The sequence below is a fragment of the Perissodus microlepis genome, chromosome 7 (assembly GCF_051167445.1).
Source record: "Perissodus microlepis isolate ML-2025 ecotype Zambia chromosome 7, ASM5116744v1, whole genome shotgun sequence".
NCBI classification, from domain to species: Eukaryota; Metazoa; Chordata; class Actinopteri; order Cichliformes; family Cichlidae; genus Perissodus; species Perissodus microlepis.
In genome coordinates this window covers 4,000,177-4,016,318 of record NC_140467.1, presented here as the reverse complement: position 1 = coordinate 4,016,318, position 16,142 = coordinate 4,000,177, and the positions used below count along the sequence as shown (strand labels likewise).

The 16,142-nt window shown below is 40.0% G+C and overlaps 1 protein-coding gene across 2 annotated transcripts in view; it reads left to right on the top strand.

The window, feature by feature from the left end:
- abtb3b (ankyrin repeat and BTB domain containing 3b) overlaps positions 1 to 14,208 on the top strand; it is a 67,773-nt gene extending 53,565 nt beyond the window's left edge. Inside the window, exons 4-17 of one of the 2 annotated variants that reach the window (XM_084932870.1) lie at positions 2,795 to 2,947; positions 3,196 to 3,361; positions 4,094 to 4,183; positions 6,134 to 6,235; positions 7,947 to 8,040; positions 8,359 to 8,494; positions 9,340 to 9,560; positions 9,658 to 9,836; positions 11,307 to 11,412; positions 11,724 to 11,826; positions 12,291 to 12,372; positions 12,499 to 12,567; positions 12,691 to 12,804; positions 12,917 to 14,208. In XM_084932870.1, the coding sequence (XP_084788996.1) occupies positions 2,795 to 2,947; positions 3,196 to 3,361; positions 4,094 to 4,183; positions 6,134 to 6,235; positions 7,947 to 8,040; positions 8,359 to 8,494; positions 9,340 to 9,560; positions 9,658 to 9,836; positions 11,307 to 11,412; positions 11,724 to 11,826; positions 12,291 to 12,372; positions 12,499 to 12,567; positions 12,691 to 12,804; positions 12,917 to 13,126 (1,825 nt within the window). In that variant the 3' untranslated portion in view covers positions 13,127 to 14,208. The remainder of the gene's footprint in view (positions 1 to 2,794; positions 2,948 to 3,195; positions 3,362 to 4,093; positions 4,184 to 6,133; positions 6,236 to 7,946; positions 8,041 to 8,358; positions 8,495 to 9,339; positions 9,561 to 9,657; positions 9,837 to 11,306; positions 11,413 to 11,723; positions 11,827 to 12,290; positions 12,373 to 12,498; positions 12,568 to 12,690; positions 12,805 to 12,916) is intronic. The other variant, XM_084932871.1, reaches the window with a different exon arrangement.
- Positions 14,209 to 16,142: the final 1,934 nt, after the last annotated feature.

Sequence of the window (16,142 nt, the reverse complement as noted above, 5' to 3'; positions counted from 1 at the left end):
TAGTAGTAATAATAAAGGCGCACCACAAGTCACTGGGACAAAAAGTGGAAACTGCCTTTGGTTATACACAATCAAAGCTTCTGCATGTCTCTTCCTCCTCCTCCTCACCTTATAACACCGTCCAGTGGTGATGCTGCTTCTGCAGAGATCATTCTGCTGCAACTGTACACCTCTGCTGACTGATTTTTTGTTTTTATTATTGTATTTCTGGCTCTCTGTGCTAAGCTGTGAAATGGCAGACCAGATGTTTTCCTCTGGAAGGAAAGTACAGTGAATTGTCAACGTCTTGGCTACTTGAGCGAGCCCTCTGGGTGACCTGAGTCGTGGAAGGAAGGGGCAGTTGGAGCAGCCATGAACAGACTTGCATTGAGAATTACCACCACTGCCCTATTGGGAATTTATATTCAGGAAGCTGTGGGACTGAGACGGTGACACATGTGACATGAAAATTAGGCAGTGTTTCCATAGTGTTTGGATACATGTTCCCACAGTGTTCACTTTCTTTGCCACTTCTACTCATGAAACATTTATTCACTGTATGTTCAGTATTTCCTCTGCTTTGGTAGAAACCTCTGTGGAATACAGAGCTGACAGTTGAGCCTGAGCAGTCCAGACTTTTATCACCTGTCGTGGAGCAATTTATCAGTTAATGTGTGTCCCAGATATCCAACTTATGTCTGCTTTAGCTCCACCATTTGTAACCAACATCACATTTAGCGCATGTTATTATATTTTTTTAGGTCATTTTAAATCCAATTCTGGACCCAACATTAAGGAAATCCCTCTGATTTCAACTGTTTCCTTGCAGATTGTCTGCACTTTTAAAGAACACTGCATGGAAACAGGGCGACCTTGAACTGCTTGTGAACCAAAGTTTCCATTGGGCTTGTGAAGGAATGCATTGGCATTATACGTTCCCTGACTCTTGATTAGGTGTTGTGCAGAGCTTTAATGAAGTCTGCAGAAGTAATAATGTCACGTGGCTGTAGGTCAGGCTCCTTTGAAGTGAGTAAAACACAAACACAAGGGTTTGCATTTCTTAGCATATCAAACTAATATTGAGTGACCCTCCTGTCAGCTTAAAGTAGCAGAGATGAGAGAGTTGTGCACTCAGCGTGTGTCAAGGGCAGCCCAGCCATTAAGACATCCTTTGTAAAGCGACATACTGATTAATAAATCTGCGAAGAGCACACAAACACAAACACATAACCAGCTTCTGGATTTGGCAACAGTCAAATAATCTGACAGAGTTTTTTAAAAGAAACTAAACTAATTGCTACTACTGTCGTCCAAATGCTGTTATATAATTAAAATGATACATGGTTTAAAAAAGAAAATATCAGTTTGTTTAAAAACATTTTTGTTTGCATTCCAATAGCGTGTGTCAGACTTTTGTCCTATTATATTACATAATAAGGTCTTGAAAAGTCATTGTTCTTCTGTAGTTATAAAGCATGGGGGTGTGTCATTATGTTTTGCATTACCAACTCACTTAAGATTGCTTTTGTATCAGTCAGTCACAAAGGTGAACACACATATTGTATATGTATTTCCATTCATATGGATTCCATATGGCTGTTGTAAACACTGATGCAGGATGAGTGGAGGAGAGAAGGCCAGAGGTAGAGGTTTTGAATTCTTCTATTTTACATAATTAAAACCAGAACACGGCTTCAGGGATTAATGATGGGCATCTCTTGTTATTACTGACATTTTATACGCTGAGCAATCAGGCTGTTATAAATGAAAATGATTGCCACATGTATTGATAATAAAAAAAAAGTTACAGGCTTTGGGTGATGGTGGAATAATAATACGACCTCGCCTGAGGTTTTCTCTGTGCTGTTTACTGATTACATGCAAAGAGGACAACTTTAATAAAGGTGAGCTCAATATAAACTGAAGCATTTGTGGTCCTGGCGCTGGGTTTTGATTCTCTTTCCTCAGCTGTGGTCAACATGGAGCATGAAGGAGCTAGACTCATTTGAAATGAATCTAATTACATAAGCCCAGATGATATGTAGTAAACATAGCTTGTTTGAGAGCCCATGGGGGTTTTGCCTGGTTGGTAATGCAACCTAGATTGTTTGCTCTGTGCAAATACGGCTTTAAACGCCTGTGTGCTCTCTAAGTCTTCTCTGTCAGAGAACAGGATGTATGATGTATAATGGTTGTTACCTGCTGCCGTCTGAACACCGCAGTACTGTACATTTCCAAGGAAGCAAACACACGATCAGTTTACTTTAACTGATAATGATCTTTTATAATTACTGAAATACATTACACGGAGCATTATAGGAAAACATGAGGAGGAACTGCAGTACTTGATCTTGTGAAGTGAAAATGATGACACATGTAATTCCTAGCAGCATTATGACATCACGATTCTTTTAAAGGCATATAAGTCTTATAATGCATCATCCCCAATTTGCAGTGCATTGTGTTGGTTTATATGGTACATTGTGGCATATGGGTTTATGTTCTATTAAACAATAAGCAACAGTGGGGCAGTATTTTATGGTATTATGACAGACTTTAGATCATTAAACAAGAGCAGAGCAGATTAAAATGATAAATTTTTTTAGTTATATATGGTTTACAACCTCTCTACATCTAAACACCACTTTTATGTTCTGATTTAGGGTCTTCAAAGTGAGTTAATCTTTTTCTCAATAATTAACAGTGGCAAAAAAATAACATGCAAATTCCGTTTTAGTGAAATGCCTGCGCACACCAAGTGTGACTTCACTGTGTTTATGGTGGCAACTACGTGTGCTTCTACCTCCCTCTATAGGCCATTTCTGGTCTTGCCGCCTCTGATGGAGTGGGTGCGTGTAGCTGTGGTTCACACCGAGCACAGACGCAGCTTCACTGTGGACAGCGATGATGTGCGGCAGGCTGCCAGGCTGCTGCTGCCTGGAGTGGACTGTGAGCCCCGCCAGCTCCGGTAGGCCTGGGAGTGAGTGGGCTTGCGCTTGAGCTGCAGAACATGTGTGCAGTCAACTTCTTCATCTGAACCCACAAAAAGCATACACGCATACATGTCAATTATACATGCAGGGAAAGATGTGCATGTTTCACGTCCTCCCTGTAGTGTCAAGAAATAAAGCCTGCAAGGTGTTTAGGGAAAACACTGCACGTAGCAAACAGTAATACTTGTCAGCTTGCACTCACTTTGTGTGCTATGCTTTTCAGAACGGATGACTGCTTCTGTGCCTCAAGGAAACTGGATGCTGCCTCTACTGAGGCAAAGTTCCTGCAGGATTTGGGCTTCCGCATGCTCAGCTGTGGACGCACAGACCTGGTAAAGCAGGCTGTCAACCTGCTAGGGCCGGATGGTATCAACAGCATGAGTGAGCAGGTTAGAAACACAGTCAACATATTTAATAATGCATATACCAGCACATTTGTTCTCATGAACACATCAACACACACACACACACAGCCTGTGGAAGTGTTTATTTTGTTTGTTTGGTAAACTGAGGTTCCTCCGCTTCTGAGCACAGTGCTGACTCTTGAGCTAAAAGGCAGTTATGCATATTAAATCATATTTTGACATATATTTTCCTGCATTAGAGCTCTGCACTATATCATGACTTCCACCTCAAGTACAATAAATCATCAGGGGAATACTGCAAGTGTAGCTCCTGATTTTCCTTGGGAAAATCAACATTCAGTTCAGGGCTGAGCTTAGCAGAAGCTTTCACATACAGAGCGCTGTACTGCATGTGTCCGTCAGACAGCCTCAGGTAGTGTCCCAGATGGCCCACAGGAGATCTTAATTCATGTGGTATCCTTTAAAATGTTCATCAGAAGCAGAATATTGCTGCCATCGAACTCAACCTTGAATTTGAGCTGTTGAGAAGACAAGCAGACCAAGCATTAACCCTTGTTCTGTAGCTAAAAACAAATGGTATAACTCAAGTTCACATTACTCAGTGGGGGGATAAGAAACATGACATTACCCAAGAAAAGTGCTTGAAAATGGTGTCCTGGAGCGAATTTTTAGGATTTGGTTATGCCATTGAGTGTTTCAAGAAAATGAAAGATTAAATCGCAGCTGCTTTCGTTCTCTGTGCATCTACTTGTGTAGGGTATGACCCCGCTGATGTACGCTTGTGTCCGTGGAGACGAAGCCATGGTGCAGATGCTGCTGGATGCAGGAGCAGATATTAACAGCGAGGTCAGTGGTTAAAAAGAAAGAAAGAAAACGTTTATGTCTGCTGTTCTGCTTTTGGCATTGAGCAGAAGTCAGCAGAACTGAACCAGGCTGCTTTGATTAGAGAATAGAAATATCGTTTACCTTTTTTGTATTATAAGATTGAGCTGCTGAGTATAACTGAAGACATTAGCACTCTTTATGCCCATTTTATATGTAGACAATTTAAATTAATAGTACTGAAATAACGGTACACTTTAATGTAACAAATGTATTTGTATACTTATTTTTCCTTTAAATTGGAGAAAACCAAACATGTCATCCGTCATTTCCTCTCGTTTTCTCCCATGTGTCGTGCGGCTAAATGTATAAGAGGTGAAGATCATGAGGCACTCACTGCTGTGCTCTTATACGCTGAAATCTATTTGCATTTCAGCAGTTAGAGTGTGAAACGTGACACAGAGGTTTCCTGCTGACTCATTCTTTTCTGTGTCCGGGAAAAAATAGAGATCAGCTGACTTAAAGCAAGCAGGATTCCTCACAGAGTCTGCAGAGAATCGTGACGGCATCCTTTGACTCTGCGCAGACATGAGCGAGGTCATTCAGTTGAGGTCTCATGATCCTGATCTCCGTTAGTCACTTCAGCAACAACATGTCCCATCAGCTATTGTGTCAGAGTTGATTTGCAGCCCACTGCATTCATGACAGCTGGCCAAAGCACAAAGCACTGTCAACGACTAAAACCTAAAGACCCACTTTAATATTCATTTCAGGCATGTGTATTTCCATTTTTAGAAATGTATTATGTATGAATTTTGTTTCAAAATTTATCGTGTACTTTCATTGCATGAATCGGGTACCAATGATAAATAGTTCCTACTGGTTTCTAAATCAAAGGACATAAGAAAAAAAAAAGACCCTGCGGACTAATACTACAGGTTCCAGTAGTGGGAAAAGTTTAAGTGAACTAATAATTTTCCGATCCAAAATGATCCATAATTACTTACTAATTATGGAATATTGAATAAGCCAAAATAGCAAAGTGGAACTTTGGGATTATCTCCCCAAACTCAGAGGATGGTGTTCTCGAGGGACATGTAGAAGATAAGGGTTATGTCCCCAAAGTGCTGACAGGTGGACTCATGTAAGGATGAAGGACCTGTCATACTTAAGGGGAATTTCCATAATGCTTGCCTATATAGTCTACATTGACTTCAGTGTTGGTTCAAGTGCTATTACCTTGTGCTCTTGACACTTATTATGTAAGAGTGCTCCAACAGAGAATCTCTTCCCAGTCTGATAGTATAGACTGTAGCTCTTGCAGAGGAAAACCTTGGCCAGCTTACACAATATACAGTAACTACAATAAGTAATAAAAAATACTATTATTGTTTCATTGCACCTCACATGCCCCCCTCATGTGTATTTCCCCTGTATACTCTTCTGTATTCAGCTGGTACCTGATTCATACAACAACATGACACTATTAAGTACCAATTCATAAAATCTAATGGACATGCCAGCCTCGTTTTCTCCCAGAGCAGTTTAAGTAAAAACATGTCCCTTTGTGCTTTGTTCATGCTCCTGTGTCTTGTGTATGTCACATTTTTAGTTTTTAAACCTGGCCAACGAGCTGAGCCTTGGAGAGGTCAATTCAGAGCGCTGTCAGAAAAAGCCGAAGCAGAGGGTGAAAAATGAGGGTGAAACTATTAGGACAAGGCCTAACTAGACAGATCAATTCATCGTGTTCATTAGGAGGCAAACACAGTGGCAGGATGTCCTCTGCAGCCCCATGGTTCCTGGTTAATTACTCTAGTTTCTCCTGTAGAGCTTGCTCTCTCCCCTTCTCCCCTCCCTTCAGCTGCTTGTCTTGTGCCTCGTAGGCCATGTAGTAGATTTAATGGCTTCGTATCTCTCTCCCTCACCTTTGTCCCTCCTACCTACCCAACCCACCTACCTGTGTCCCTTCCCCAGGTGCCAAACTCAGTGCACAAGCACCCCTCAGTCTTTCCCGAAACACGGCAGGCGACGCCCCTCACTTTCGCTGTGTTACACGGACATGTGCCTGTGGTGCAGGTAGTGACATTCTTTCTCACCTGTGATTCTCTCATCGTGACCTTTTGTTGTGCTTCAGCTCATGGTTGGTCATCATTGCCATTTCTGTCATCAAAGCTTCTCAGTGGTGATGATGACGGCTCTCCACTAAGAGTTTTCTCCTCTCTCTCTCTCTTTCTCTCTTTATTTTCCATTTGTGAAAATGACCTAGTTGCTAAATATATACAACATGAGCTTTATACATTTAAAGAGGACAATTGTGCAGCCATGCTTTAGGTCAGCACATGGTTACCTCCAGTCAATTTGCACTTTTGAGCAAATGGATCAAACTGAGTTTAGCAAGTGGAAAATGGAAACACAGCAGCCTAATTGTTATCGAACTCATTTAACTATTTCTGTTTGCCCTCTGAGGGATCTGATTTTGAATCATTAAAGTCCAGCGGAAAATGTTTTGGTAGTGCTACAGTTTGGTCTTTGAGGGCATCAGAAAACTGAAACCCTGAAGTTAAAAAAAGAGTCAATTTGGTGTAAAGTCATAGAAAGTATTACCATTAAAATGTAACAAATTCATGAAATATCTTTCATTAAGGAGATGGTCTAGATCATTATCTCATTAAAAATAAATAAATAAATGAACAATTTTAATAAAATTGATTTATCATCAAATATCCTGCAGTCAGTGTCATTTTAAGTCTTCTGTTTATTTCTGATAGGATCTGTTTATATGAAGAACTTGAAGAGCAGTTTACTTTCGCTGAAAATAAGTCTTCCTAGAAGTATAGTACAGGTGAATTATCTGAATGTTGATAAAGTAAAGTTAAACTGGACTGGCCTGAAAGGGTCCTGAATGTAGGCTGGTTCAATTCTTATCATAATCATACACATCTTAAAATGGCTAGAAATATAACAGGCAACCTGCACATTTCTGTGTGTTCTCTGGTTTTTGGGGAAGAGGTACTGAAAGACACTTGAAGAGTGCCTCAAAGAACCTATAACAGCATCCCATAAGTGTATATGCCAGGCGCTAAATCTTTCATGCCTTCAGAGTTTGCTAAAGCAGAATTTGGGCCGACAGTAACAGATTTTGCTGCAGCAGCCAGGTTTCTTTTATATCGCTGAAAGAGCCTACATATGGTGAAGTTAAGAACATGTCTTTAGGTGTGGAAACATTGTCTGTATGTATTTAAAATATTCAAGAAAAAAGGATTCAGTTCCTGGATTGTCTGTAATTGACTTTTTCCAGCTTTTTTGGTTGTGGTTTCGCTTCTTATTACATACATATATATATATCTATATATATATATAGATATATATATATAGATATAGATATATATCTATATATATATTGTAATGTGAAAATAAAGAAACTAATGGAAAATTAGCAACCTTTAACATTTAATAGCAAACAACACTACTGTATATGGGACTTGTAAAATGCATTTTAAAAAAACAAAGCAGACAAAAAGAAAACTAAACTTAAAGTTGGCCAAAATTGACATTCATACATTTGACTTTCATCTATTTAGTTTATTTCTCCAAAAGTAGCACTTCTGTTTTAAAGAGATAAAATAATAGGCAGTGTTTTAAACTAGCCAGTTTTAAACTAACCATCCTGACATCAAATTAGACTCATTAGCAAATGACTCTTCCTCTTCCCCTCACTCTGCTCTCTTGTCTTCTTCTTTGTCTCTCTCTCTTTGTCAATCATGCTCACCTGCATCCTCACCTGCAGCTGCTGCTGGATGCCAAAGCCAACGTGGAAGGCTCCCTGCAGGATGGGATGGAGAACTACACGGAGACACCGCTGCAGCTGGCTGCTGCTGCAGGTACTAAGACACAGCAGGACTCCATTCTTCCACCTCCTGCCCAACTGTATCACACCATGCTGTCAGCAGCAGCTGGCCATCTATACTCAGCTGATAACAACACCTGAGTGTCAGCATGATCAGTGGCTGAATTACAAGTTTAGAAGCTTGCTCCTCCTGGGGGCTGGAAGAATAAAGACAAATAGAGCCATGAATGTGGAACAAATGATGAAACGTGTGCTTCTCTCTCATCTTTCTCTCGGTCTCATTTTCGTTTAATCTTATTATTTCCGTGTGTGTGTGCGTGTTTAAACTGAGCCAGTCATTTTTCATGTGCAGGTAACTTTGAGCTGGTGAGTTTGCTGCTGGAGCGAGGCGCTGACCCCATGGTGGGAACTATGTACCGCAATGGAATTTCTACTGCACCACAAGGCGATATGAACTCCTATAGCCTGGCAGCAGCACATGGGCACAGGTAGGTGACGAATGCATTCATGTTCCCTTCAACAGCAAACATACAAGCACTGTGTACTCAGCGTATAATCTTATTTATGTACAAACACAACTTCCTTAGAGGACGTCTGTAAAATTAGTACCACAGGTCTTCAGTTTCCTGCATGAGTAACCTCCTGTTGTCTTTCTGTTGTTTTCAAAGTATTGTTAAGACTTAAAACTCTGCAAAACTATTTTAAAAGTTTGGCTTAACAAAATGGCAAAACTGACAGGGTTACACTGCAAACAGTGTACTCTGTACAATACTGTATTGTCTTTTAATAATCGATCCAGAATAGTTTCTGTTAATGCTTTGCTTTACAAGCTTATCGGTATAAACGCTCTCTGTTTTTGTGTCTTTGCCTTTCTTGCTGCCAGTAAGCAAAAATTGTAATTAGCAGAGAATTTTCCATTTGAATGATATGTTTCCACTTTATTTTGTGTTAAATTATGTGGTTGTTCTTGCAAATTAGGTGGAAATCATTCTGAAATATAGACCTGTAAAATATAGCATTATGTCAAACCAGTAGTTTTTTTGTTTGTTTTTGTTTTTTGCTAGTTATTTTTCTCCCATTCATCAAAATGCAGCTATTTCCATTGATTTATTTTAACTTGCCAGCAGACTACAACAGTAACGACCCCCAATTACTATCATATCATGTTCAAGTCCTTCCATTTAAATAAAAAAATCTAGCCCACTTCTGATTCAGGGCCAGAGATGCAAACTTATTTTTGGTAAAAAAGCAGTCAAATAGAGTCCTGAAATCCGTTCAGTCTAATCACAGTTTTTTTCTCTGCTTTTGGTCTTTTGCCTTTTTTGATTTGTAGAAATGTGTTTCGCAAGCTGTTGTCCCACACAGAGAAAGGGAAAGGAGATGTCTTGTCATTGGAAGAGATTCTCGCAGAAGGCTCAGAGCTGGAAGGCAGAAGCATGTCTCAGATGGATCTGATCAGAACTGGAAAAGCCAAACTTAAAGCTCTGAAGGAAGCCATGTACCACAGTGCTGAACATGGGCATGTAGACATCACCATAGATATACGGAGTCTCGGTGGGTTTTCTGGAAATGCATGCATGCGACTTCTACAGTATCTCATATTGTATGAAATTCTTTCTTTATTTCATATTGGTGTACTTGTGAAACTTAGGAGTCCCATGGACTTTGCACACTTGGCTGGAGTCTCTGCGCACATGTTTCCATCAGCACCGCCGACCTCTGATCCAGGGTCTTCTGAAAGAGTTCAGCTGCATTGAGGAAGAGGAGTACACCGAGGAGCTCATTACGCATGGCCTGCCTCTTATGTTCCAGATCCTCAGAGCCAGCAAGGTACTGCCCTGTGTGTGTTTCCTGTTAACATAAAACACAGGCAAGTGTCACCACATATTGGATCATTACCGTAAAAGTAAGAACATTTTCTTCAGAGCTACACTTTAGTCTCCATCCTCTTAAGTGTCTGCTCTTCACTAAACCACAGTCATGTCCTCCTCTTTTTTTGTAGTAATGCTATTACATAGCCAGGTCATCAGCTTCACATTGACCCACAGAGCCCCAGTGGCTTACTCAATATCTATTACGTAAAATGATAATGATTTCTGATAGACGCCCGTTCCTCTCTGTTGCAGTTTATCATATTAGGCCCTCGTCTCATTACTTCAGCTTAGGATCCCTTGGTAGGCAATGTTAGAGTTCACCCAGCTCATTGTTGTCCTTGTCCTGGCACTCATCTTAGCTTTGTCTACTGTGACTTAAGCTTGATAATGCCCTGATGGCATGATAGGTTAGCTGTCATTGCTGATATGAGAAAAAAAAAAACACTGCACAGTTTCAGAGTGTGAGTGTGCATACACTCATATAAATGAAATACACAAGCAGAGCCACAGAGACTCACGTGCATGGGTCTGATACCAGCAGCATACCTCTCTCACATGCACACACGCACATACTCATATACTCGTACACTCCAAACATGCTATGCTTCGCTGGATTGCTGCACTGTCAGTCCTTGTTTCTGTCTTGGTTGATGTATGGCTCGGGCCACTGGCCCTCATCTCTGAGAGAGGCTCTGCTTGCATCACCTTGAGGTCCGCAGACATCAAGGTACAGGCCGTTTGTCTTTTCTGTACCAGACACTCTGTTGCCATGTTCCTCTGAAGCATTCATTCAGCCTCTTAGTGTTTAGTTCATTTTAGATGACGTTGATTAAATGTATATCTGTATATCTCTACCTCGCTGCTTCCCTCTTGTCAGCATAGAAAATTTTGAAGACAATGCAGAAATACTTATTTTTTAGAAGTTTGTTGCATTCAAGCAGGATGACTGCACACATGAGGCTTGTGCTGTAGCGTGCCTCTACCCCTCCTTACCTTCACTTTGCCTCTGCACACACACAAGTGAAAAGTTTAGAAGAAGGGTAAGAAAATCTCCTGTCTTTTCCTCTTAATCTCACTCCTACAGTAGCTCAGCCTGTCGCTGTATTTCCCACCACAGCAACCTCTAAGGACGTGTGGGTGTGAAAAATAAGTCTGATATCTATCTGATCCCCTTGTAATGTGTGAAATATCCATAAATACAAGTTTTACTGGAACGACTGCTTGAATGAAGTGGATGCTAAGCCTGGTAAGGCTGCAGAAGTTTAACCTCTCTTGGTATTTGCGTCGGGGCTGTTTGTGTGGGAGAGGCGCGCCGTGCAGTATGTGCTTATGCTCTTACATAACACTCCTGGATGCTGGCTTAGCATGATGCATCCAAGGTGAGCTCTGCTTACCCTCTTCTGTCACTCTGTCTGTGTTTTGTCAGAATGAAGTGATCAGCCAGCAGCTGGCTGCGATCTTCACTCAGTGTTACGGCCCTTACCCCATCCCCAAACTGGCAGAGATCAAGAAGAAGCAGTCATCACGTTTGGGTGAGCATATTTCTTCATCATTTCATTTAATTATTAAAGTGTATTCACATACATACAGGCACGCAGCAGGAGCATCAGAATCATTTGTCTTATCTTTTTTAATCTGCCCTTACTAGTAAATGCAGATTAGAAAGTGTGCATGACACCATCTAGTGTTCAGAAACTGGAATAGAACTTTTCAGGTCAATACAATCAACTGCATGGAGCTGAAATGGGTCTAGAACGAGGAACAAGGCCAGGTTGAACACTCCATTTGCTCTTTTTATGAAAATCAGAAAAACATAAAGTTTTTCTGGTCATGTGTCTTTCAGATCCCCACTTCCTGAACAATAAAGAAATGTCTGATGTGACCTTTTTGGTGGAGGGGAAACCTTTTTATGCCCACAAAGTTCTGCTTTTCACAGCTTCCAACAGGTATTTAAACCTCTGCCTTTAAAATGCACTTGTAGAATGTTTACACAGTATATTTTGTAACCCTAAGGTCCTGCTAAATACGATTAGCCCAACTCTGAATTGTTTTTAATATAGCAAAATACTTTTGATTTAATGTGTTTGTGAGTTCTGATGTTTTGAATTTTATCAGGTAAATCTCTAGTCTTTTTTTCTTCTTCTGTAATCTTGAAGGGATTTGTAACTCTATTTTATTTTATTTTATTTATTTATACCAAAGTAGGGTATAAGTAAAGGCACATAAGGCAAATTACAATATTATAGAAAGAAGTAATAGAATGCCAGTTAATTTGGTCTCCACTCTTGTGTATTCTCCCTGCTGTTGTATGTTAGTAGTGTTTGTTTCCATTCAGTGAGTTCTTAAAACATGACCAAGTTAACCAACCCGTGATATTTCTCTCCTTTTGTCTCTTTATCATTCTCTACAGATTCAAAACTCTTCTAGCTAACAGACCATGTGGTGAAAACACGTGCATTGAAATCAGCAATGTCAAATTTCAAATATTTCAGGTAGTGTTATTATGTTTTGACAAGGCAGACATTTTAAGTAAATGTTAGCCACATGTTCCTTTAAATATATATGTTGTGTTTTCTTTTCTATGTGCACTCTGTAATTTATGGATCTTATCTCATCAGCTTGTCATGCAGTATCTGTACTGTGGAGGGACAGAAGCTCTGCACATCAGGAACACTGATGTTATGGAGGTTAGATCATTAGTGTCTTGAGTAACGAATCATAAACATGTCCATCATCATTTCTTTTTAGTTAAATAAAAAAAACTACAATTTGAACTTGAATTTTGAGTTGTTTTGTTGTTGTTTTTTCAGCTTCTGTCAGCAGCAAAGTTTTTCCAGTTGGAGGCGCTGCAAAGGCATTGTGAGATTATCTGCTCTAAGAACATCAACACAGACACTTGTGTTGAGATCTACAATCACACCAAGGTAAAAATTAATACGGTGCTGTGAGGCATTTTGAGGTGTTGCAGTGGTGCTCAAGTGACGTAAAATGAGTGATATTCTGAAAAAATTGATATATATTCTCCCTGTCCTTCAGTTTCTCGATGCTCCAGATCTAGCATCCTATATAGAGGGTTACTTTCTGAAGAATATGGTAATCCTGATTGAGTTGGAGCCCTTCAAACAGCTGCTGTATGACGCACCACCCGACAGCCCCGGCTGTGACATCCTGCGAGACTTGGAGAAAACCTTGGCTATTCGCATCCAGTCCATCCACCTGTCCTCCTCCAAGGGATCAATTGTCTGAACTTCTGAGTTTCCTAAACCCAGAAACAAAGAAGATTTAGCAGAGAGCAATCAGAGCTGTGACACTATATTTATATGCATCTGAGCGATGAATGATTTCGAGGTGAAATCAGGTGTCGTGATCTTGCTCTCCATGACGCTCATCAGTTGCTAAAATGCTTCTTGTTAGCACAGATGGTTAACACGTCTGTCTGTCTGTCTGCCTTGTCGATATATGTCTACTAACATGACATTCATACGATAGCTGTACAGTATTATGCCACAACTTGCCAATAACATATATGACTGTAACGGTGTCCCTTATTCAGCAAAAATCTATCAGCTACGTAGTGTTACACTCTGTTACATGTCAAACTGATCAGGATCAGCTGAGGCTACAGAAACTCAGAGGAGAACATTCAACCGATGTAATGAGGTAATAAACAACATCAGCATAATGTGATAAGCCATCAGTTTATCCCTGGATATGAGGAAGGAAGTTCAGCCTCACGTTTTTATTTGCCTACACATGTGGCCCCTGTACAGACAAGTTCATTTGTATATTTGTCAATCACTTACTGTAGACCTGAGATGATTAATCCCTAAAGCCAAACAAGACAACCAGCTGTAATGTGACTGAAGCACGTGACTTTAGGCAACTTGGTGGGAAAGAGGACTTGTTCTTTTACCGTAACTCTGTAAATATTGTTCATAAAAACAGAGCTATTGATAATGTAAGTTAATGTATATATCCACAGATGTTTTCTCATGTGTCTTACTGTTACTGTATTGCTGTAAAAACAAAAAGCTCATCTTTTAAATATCTATGCTTAAATGTTGCATGTCAGAGGAGTGACTTGTTTTTATGTTTGAACTGTTGGACGATTATATTGAGGACCTGTTTCCAGACTACCTTCGTCCTCAGCATGGGTCACTATAAATGTGTTGCGGTCAAATGGTGTCATCATTGTGTGTGCAAGAGGCGTTGGGTCTGTTTAGTCCTAAAACTGAGAACGTTACGATATCAAATGTTCTCCAAGGATTGTGAAACCACATTACTTGTATGTGTGTGATCTTTCCTCTATAAAGATTAATATCTATGTATTTGCTTTCAGATTTATTTGATGTAGTCTCTGGCCTAAAAATCTGAGCATGGGGACATCTATAATTCTGTCAGATGTAAAATTTAAAGGTTCCCCTGTTAGTATTTTGTTCTCCACGCCTAGAAGGTTAGATCACAGCTGGTAGGCAGTTTAATGTGGCATCACAAACACATGCAAATAAATGAAAAGACACACACAAAACATGTTAATTCCTCACAACACACTTAATTCATGGAGTCTCTCAGCTGACTGTAAAACGTAAATTAATGTTCATACACTGCATCAGTCATGTTAACCATCACTATATTTAAAATAGCTGTATCATTACTTTATTAACTAAAGCTTCATAATTGTAGCATCCATACGTTTTCTTAACCGCTTGTCAGTTCGGGGTATCTGGAGCCTGTAGGCTGTCATAGTGGAAAAAGCAGAAAACACCTTGGAAAATTTGTAACTGTTAAAAAAAAGACAACATTTCAGGGTCACATTCCAATCAACCTAATATACTTGTCTTTGGATTATGGGAGGAAACATTGAGAATCATAAAGTCAAAGGGAGAACATGCAAACTGCACGCAGGAAAGGCCACATGACTTCAGTACAACAGTGCCAACCATTACAGCACCAGCTGCCAACCTATTGGACCCCATCCAATTAATTTGCTAATGTAAGGTTTATAAGCACCATGCTTCTGTTTTAACAGCACGTTAAATGCTGGCTGTACATATTTGAGTCACCCCCAGGTCAGTGGTATCCCTGAGGGCCAAAAAACTTTAAAACCTCTTAAGCCCCAAAGAGGTTTCTGAGCTTCCTGCTCGAAAATGAAATGCCCAAAATTAATTGATTATTTCTCTGCAATTACAAACTCTGTGTATACAATCTTGGTATCAAAATAAAGCTAACACTTGTGAAATTTCATCAAAGGTATAAATATTGCAGCAGATATTACTGTGTCAACGTTACTGGGACTGAACACAGAAAAAGTAAGAAGATCTTATCCTCGTCTAATTTTTTTATTTATTTTTTTTTAGCATAAACCCTTTTAAAAATATGCCTCAGATCACATTTAATTCCAGAAATTCAGTAACCAACATATAAACATAATCTGTGCAAAGATTTATGTTTCTAAAGTGAAACAGTGATTACAAATTACAGCACTGTCAATACATGAATATCCAGACGTTGTATAAAAATGTCAAATTTTGGCACACATTGGACACTATGTCAGTTGAATTCTTTAGGTATTAAAGAGCAGAAATTAATTAATTTTATTAAGAGGCCTAAAAATGCTTGTGTTTTCAATATATATTTTTGAAGAATTAACCACGCATTTACATGGCAAAGGGCCTTTTCTGCCATGTGCATAGAGAGTTTAATTGGCCTCTGGCCCCTTAAAATCTGAGGGGCTGTAACTTTGGTTTCTTTTGGCCAATTTGCATGATTGACACTGCTTTTTAATTGTTTGAGCCAATAGGATCACACTAACGATGCCCTGTTCACTCACTTCAACCAATCAGAAGTTGCAAGACCAAAACCCACGTGGGACCAAATTTACTGCATTTGGCGCCTGTCCAGTCAGTGGCTGTGTCCCAATTCAGGGTCTGCACGCTTGAAGCACGCATTTTAAGTGCGGTTACGTCACCGCCACGCGACGACGGCTGTCCCAATTCGAAGTGTACTTCAAATGCATACTCCAAATGCGCCGTCGATTTCCCCAAATATCAAGCGTGGTCCGGTGCACGCTTCGTGGTCCCATATATCCCACAATTCATAGCGCGGCGGTGGGTGTGGATAATTTTGCCGCAAAATACGGCAGAAGGGAGCGGCCGAAGAGGTTTTTTTTTTTTTCCAAACTTTATTGAAATTATAAAGCGAACAGTCAGTCATTCCAGTTCAGTTTGCACAGTAGGCATACAAGGCAAATAAGAGTAACAAT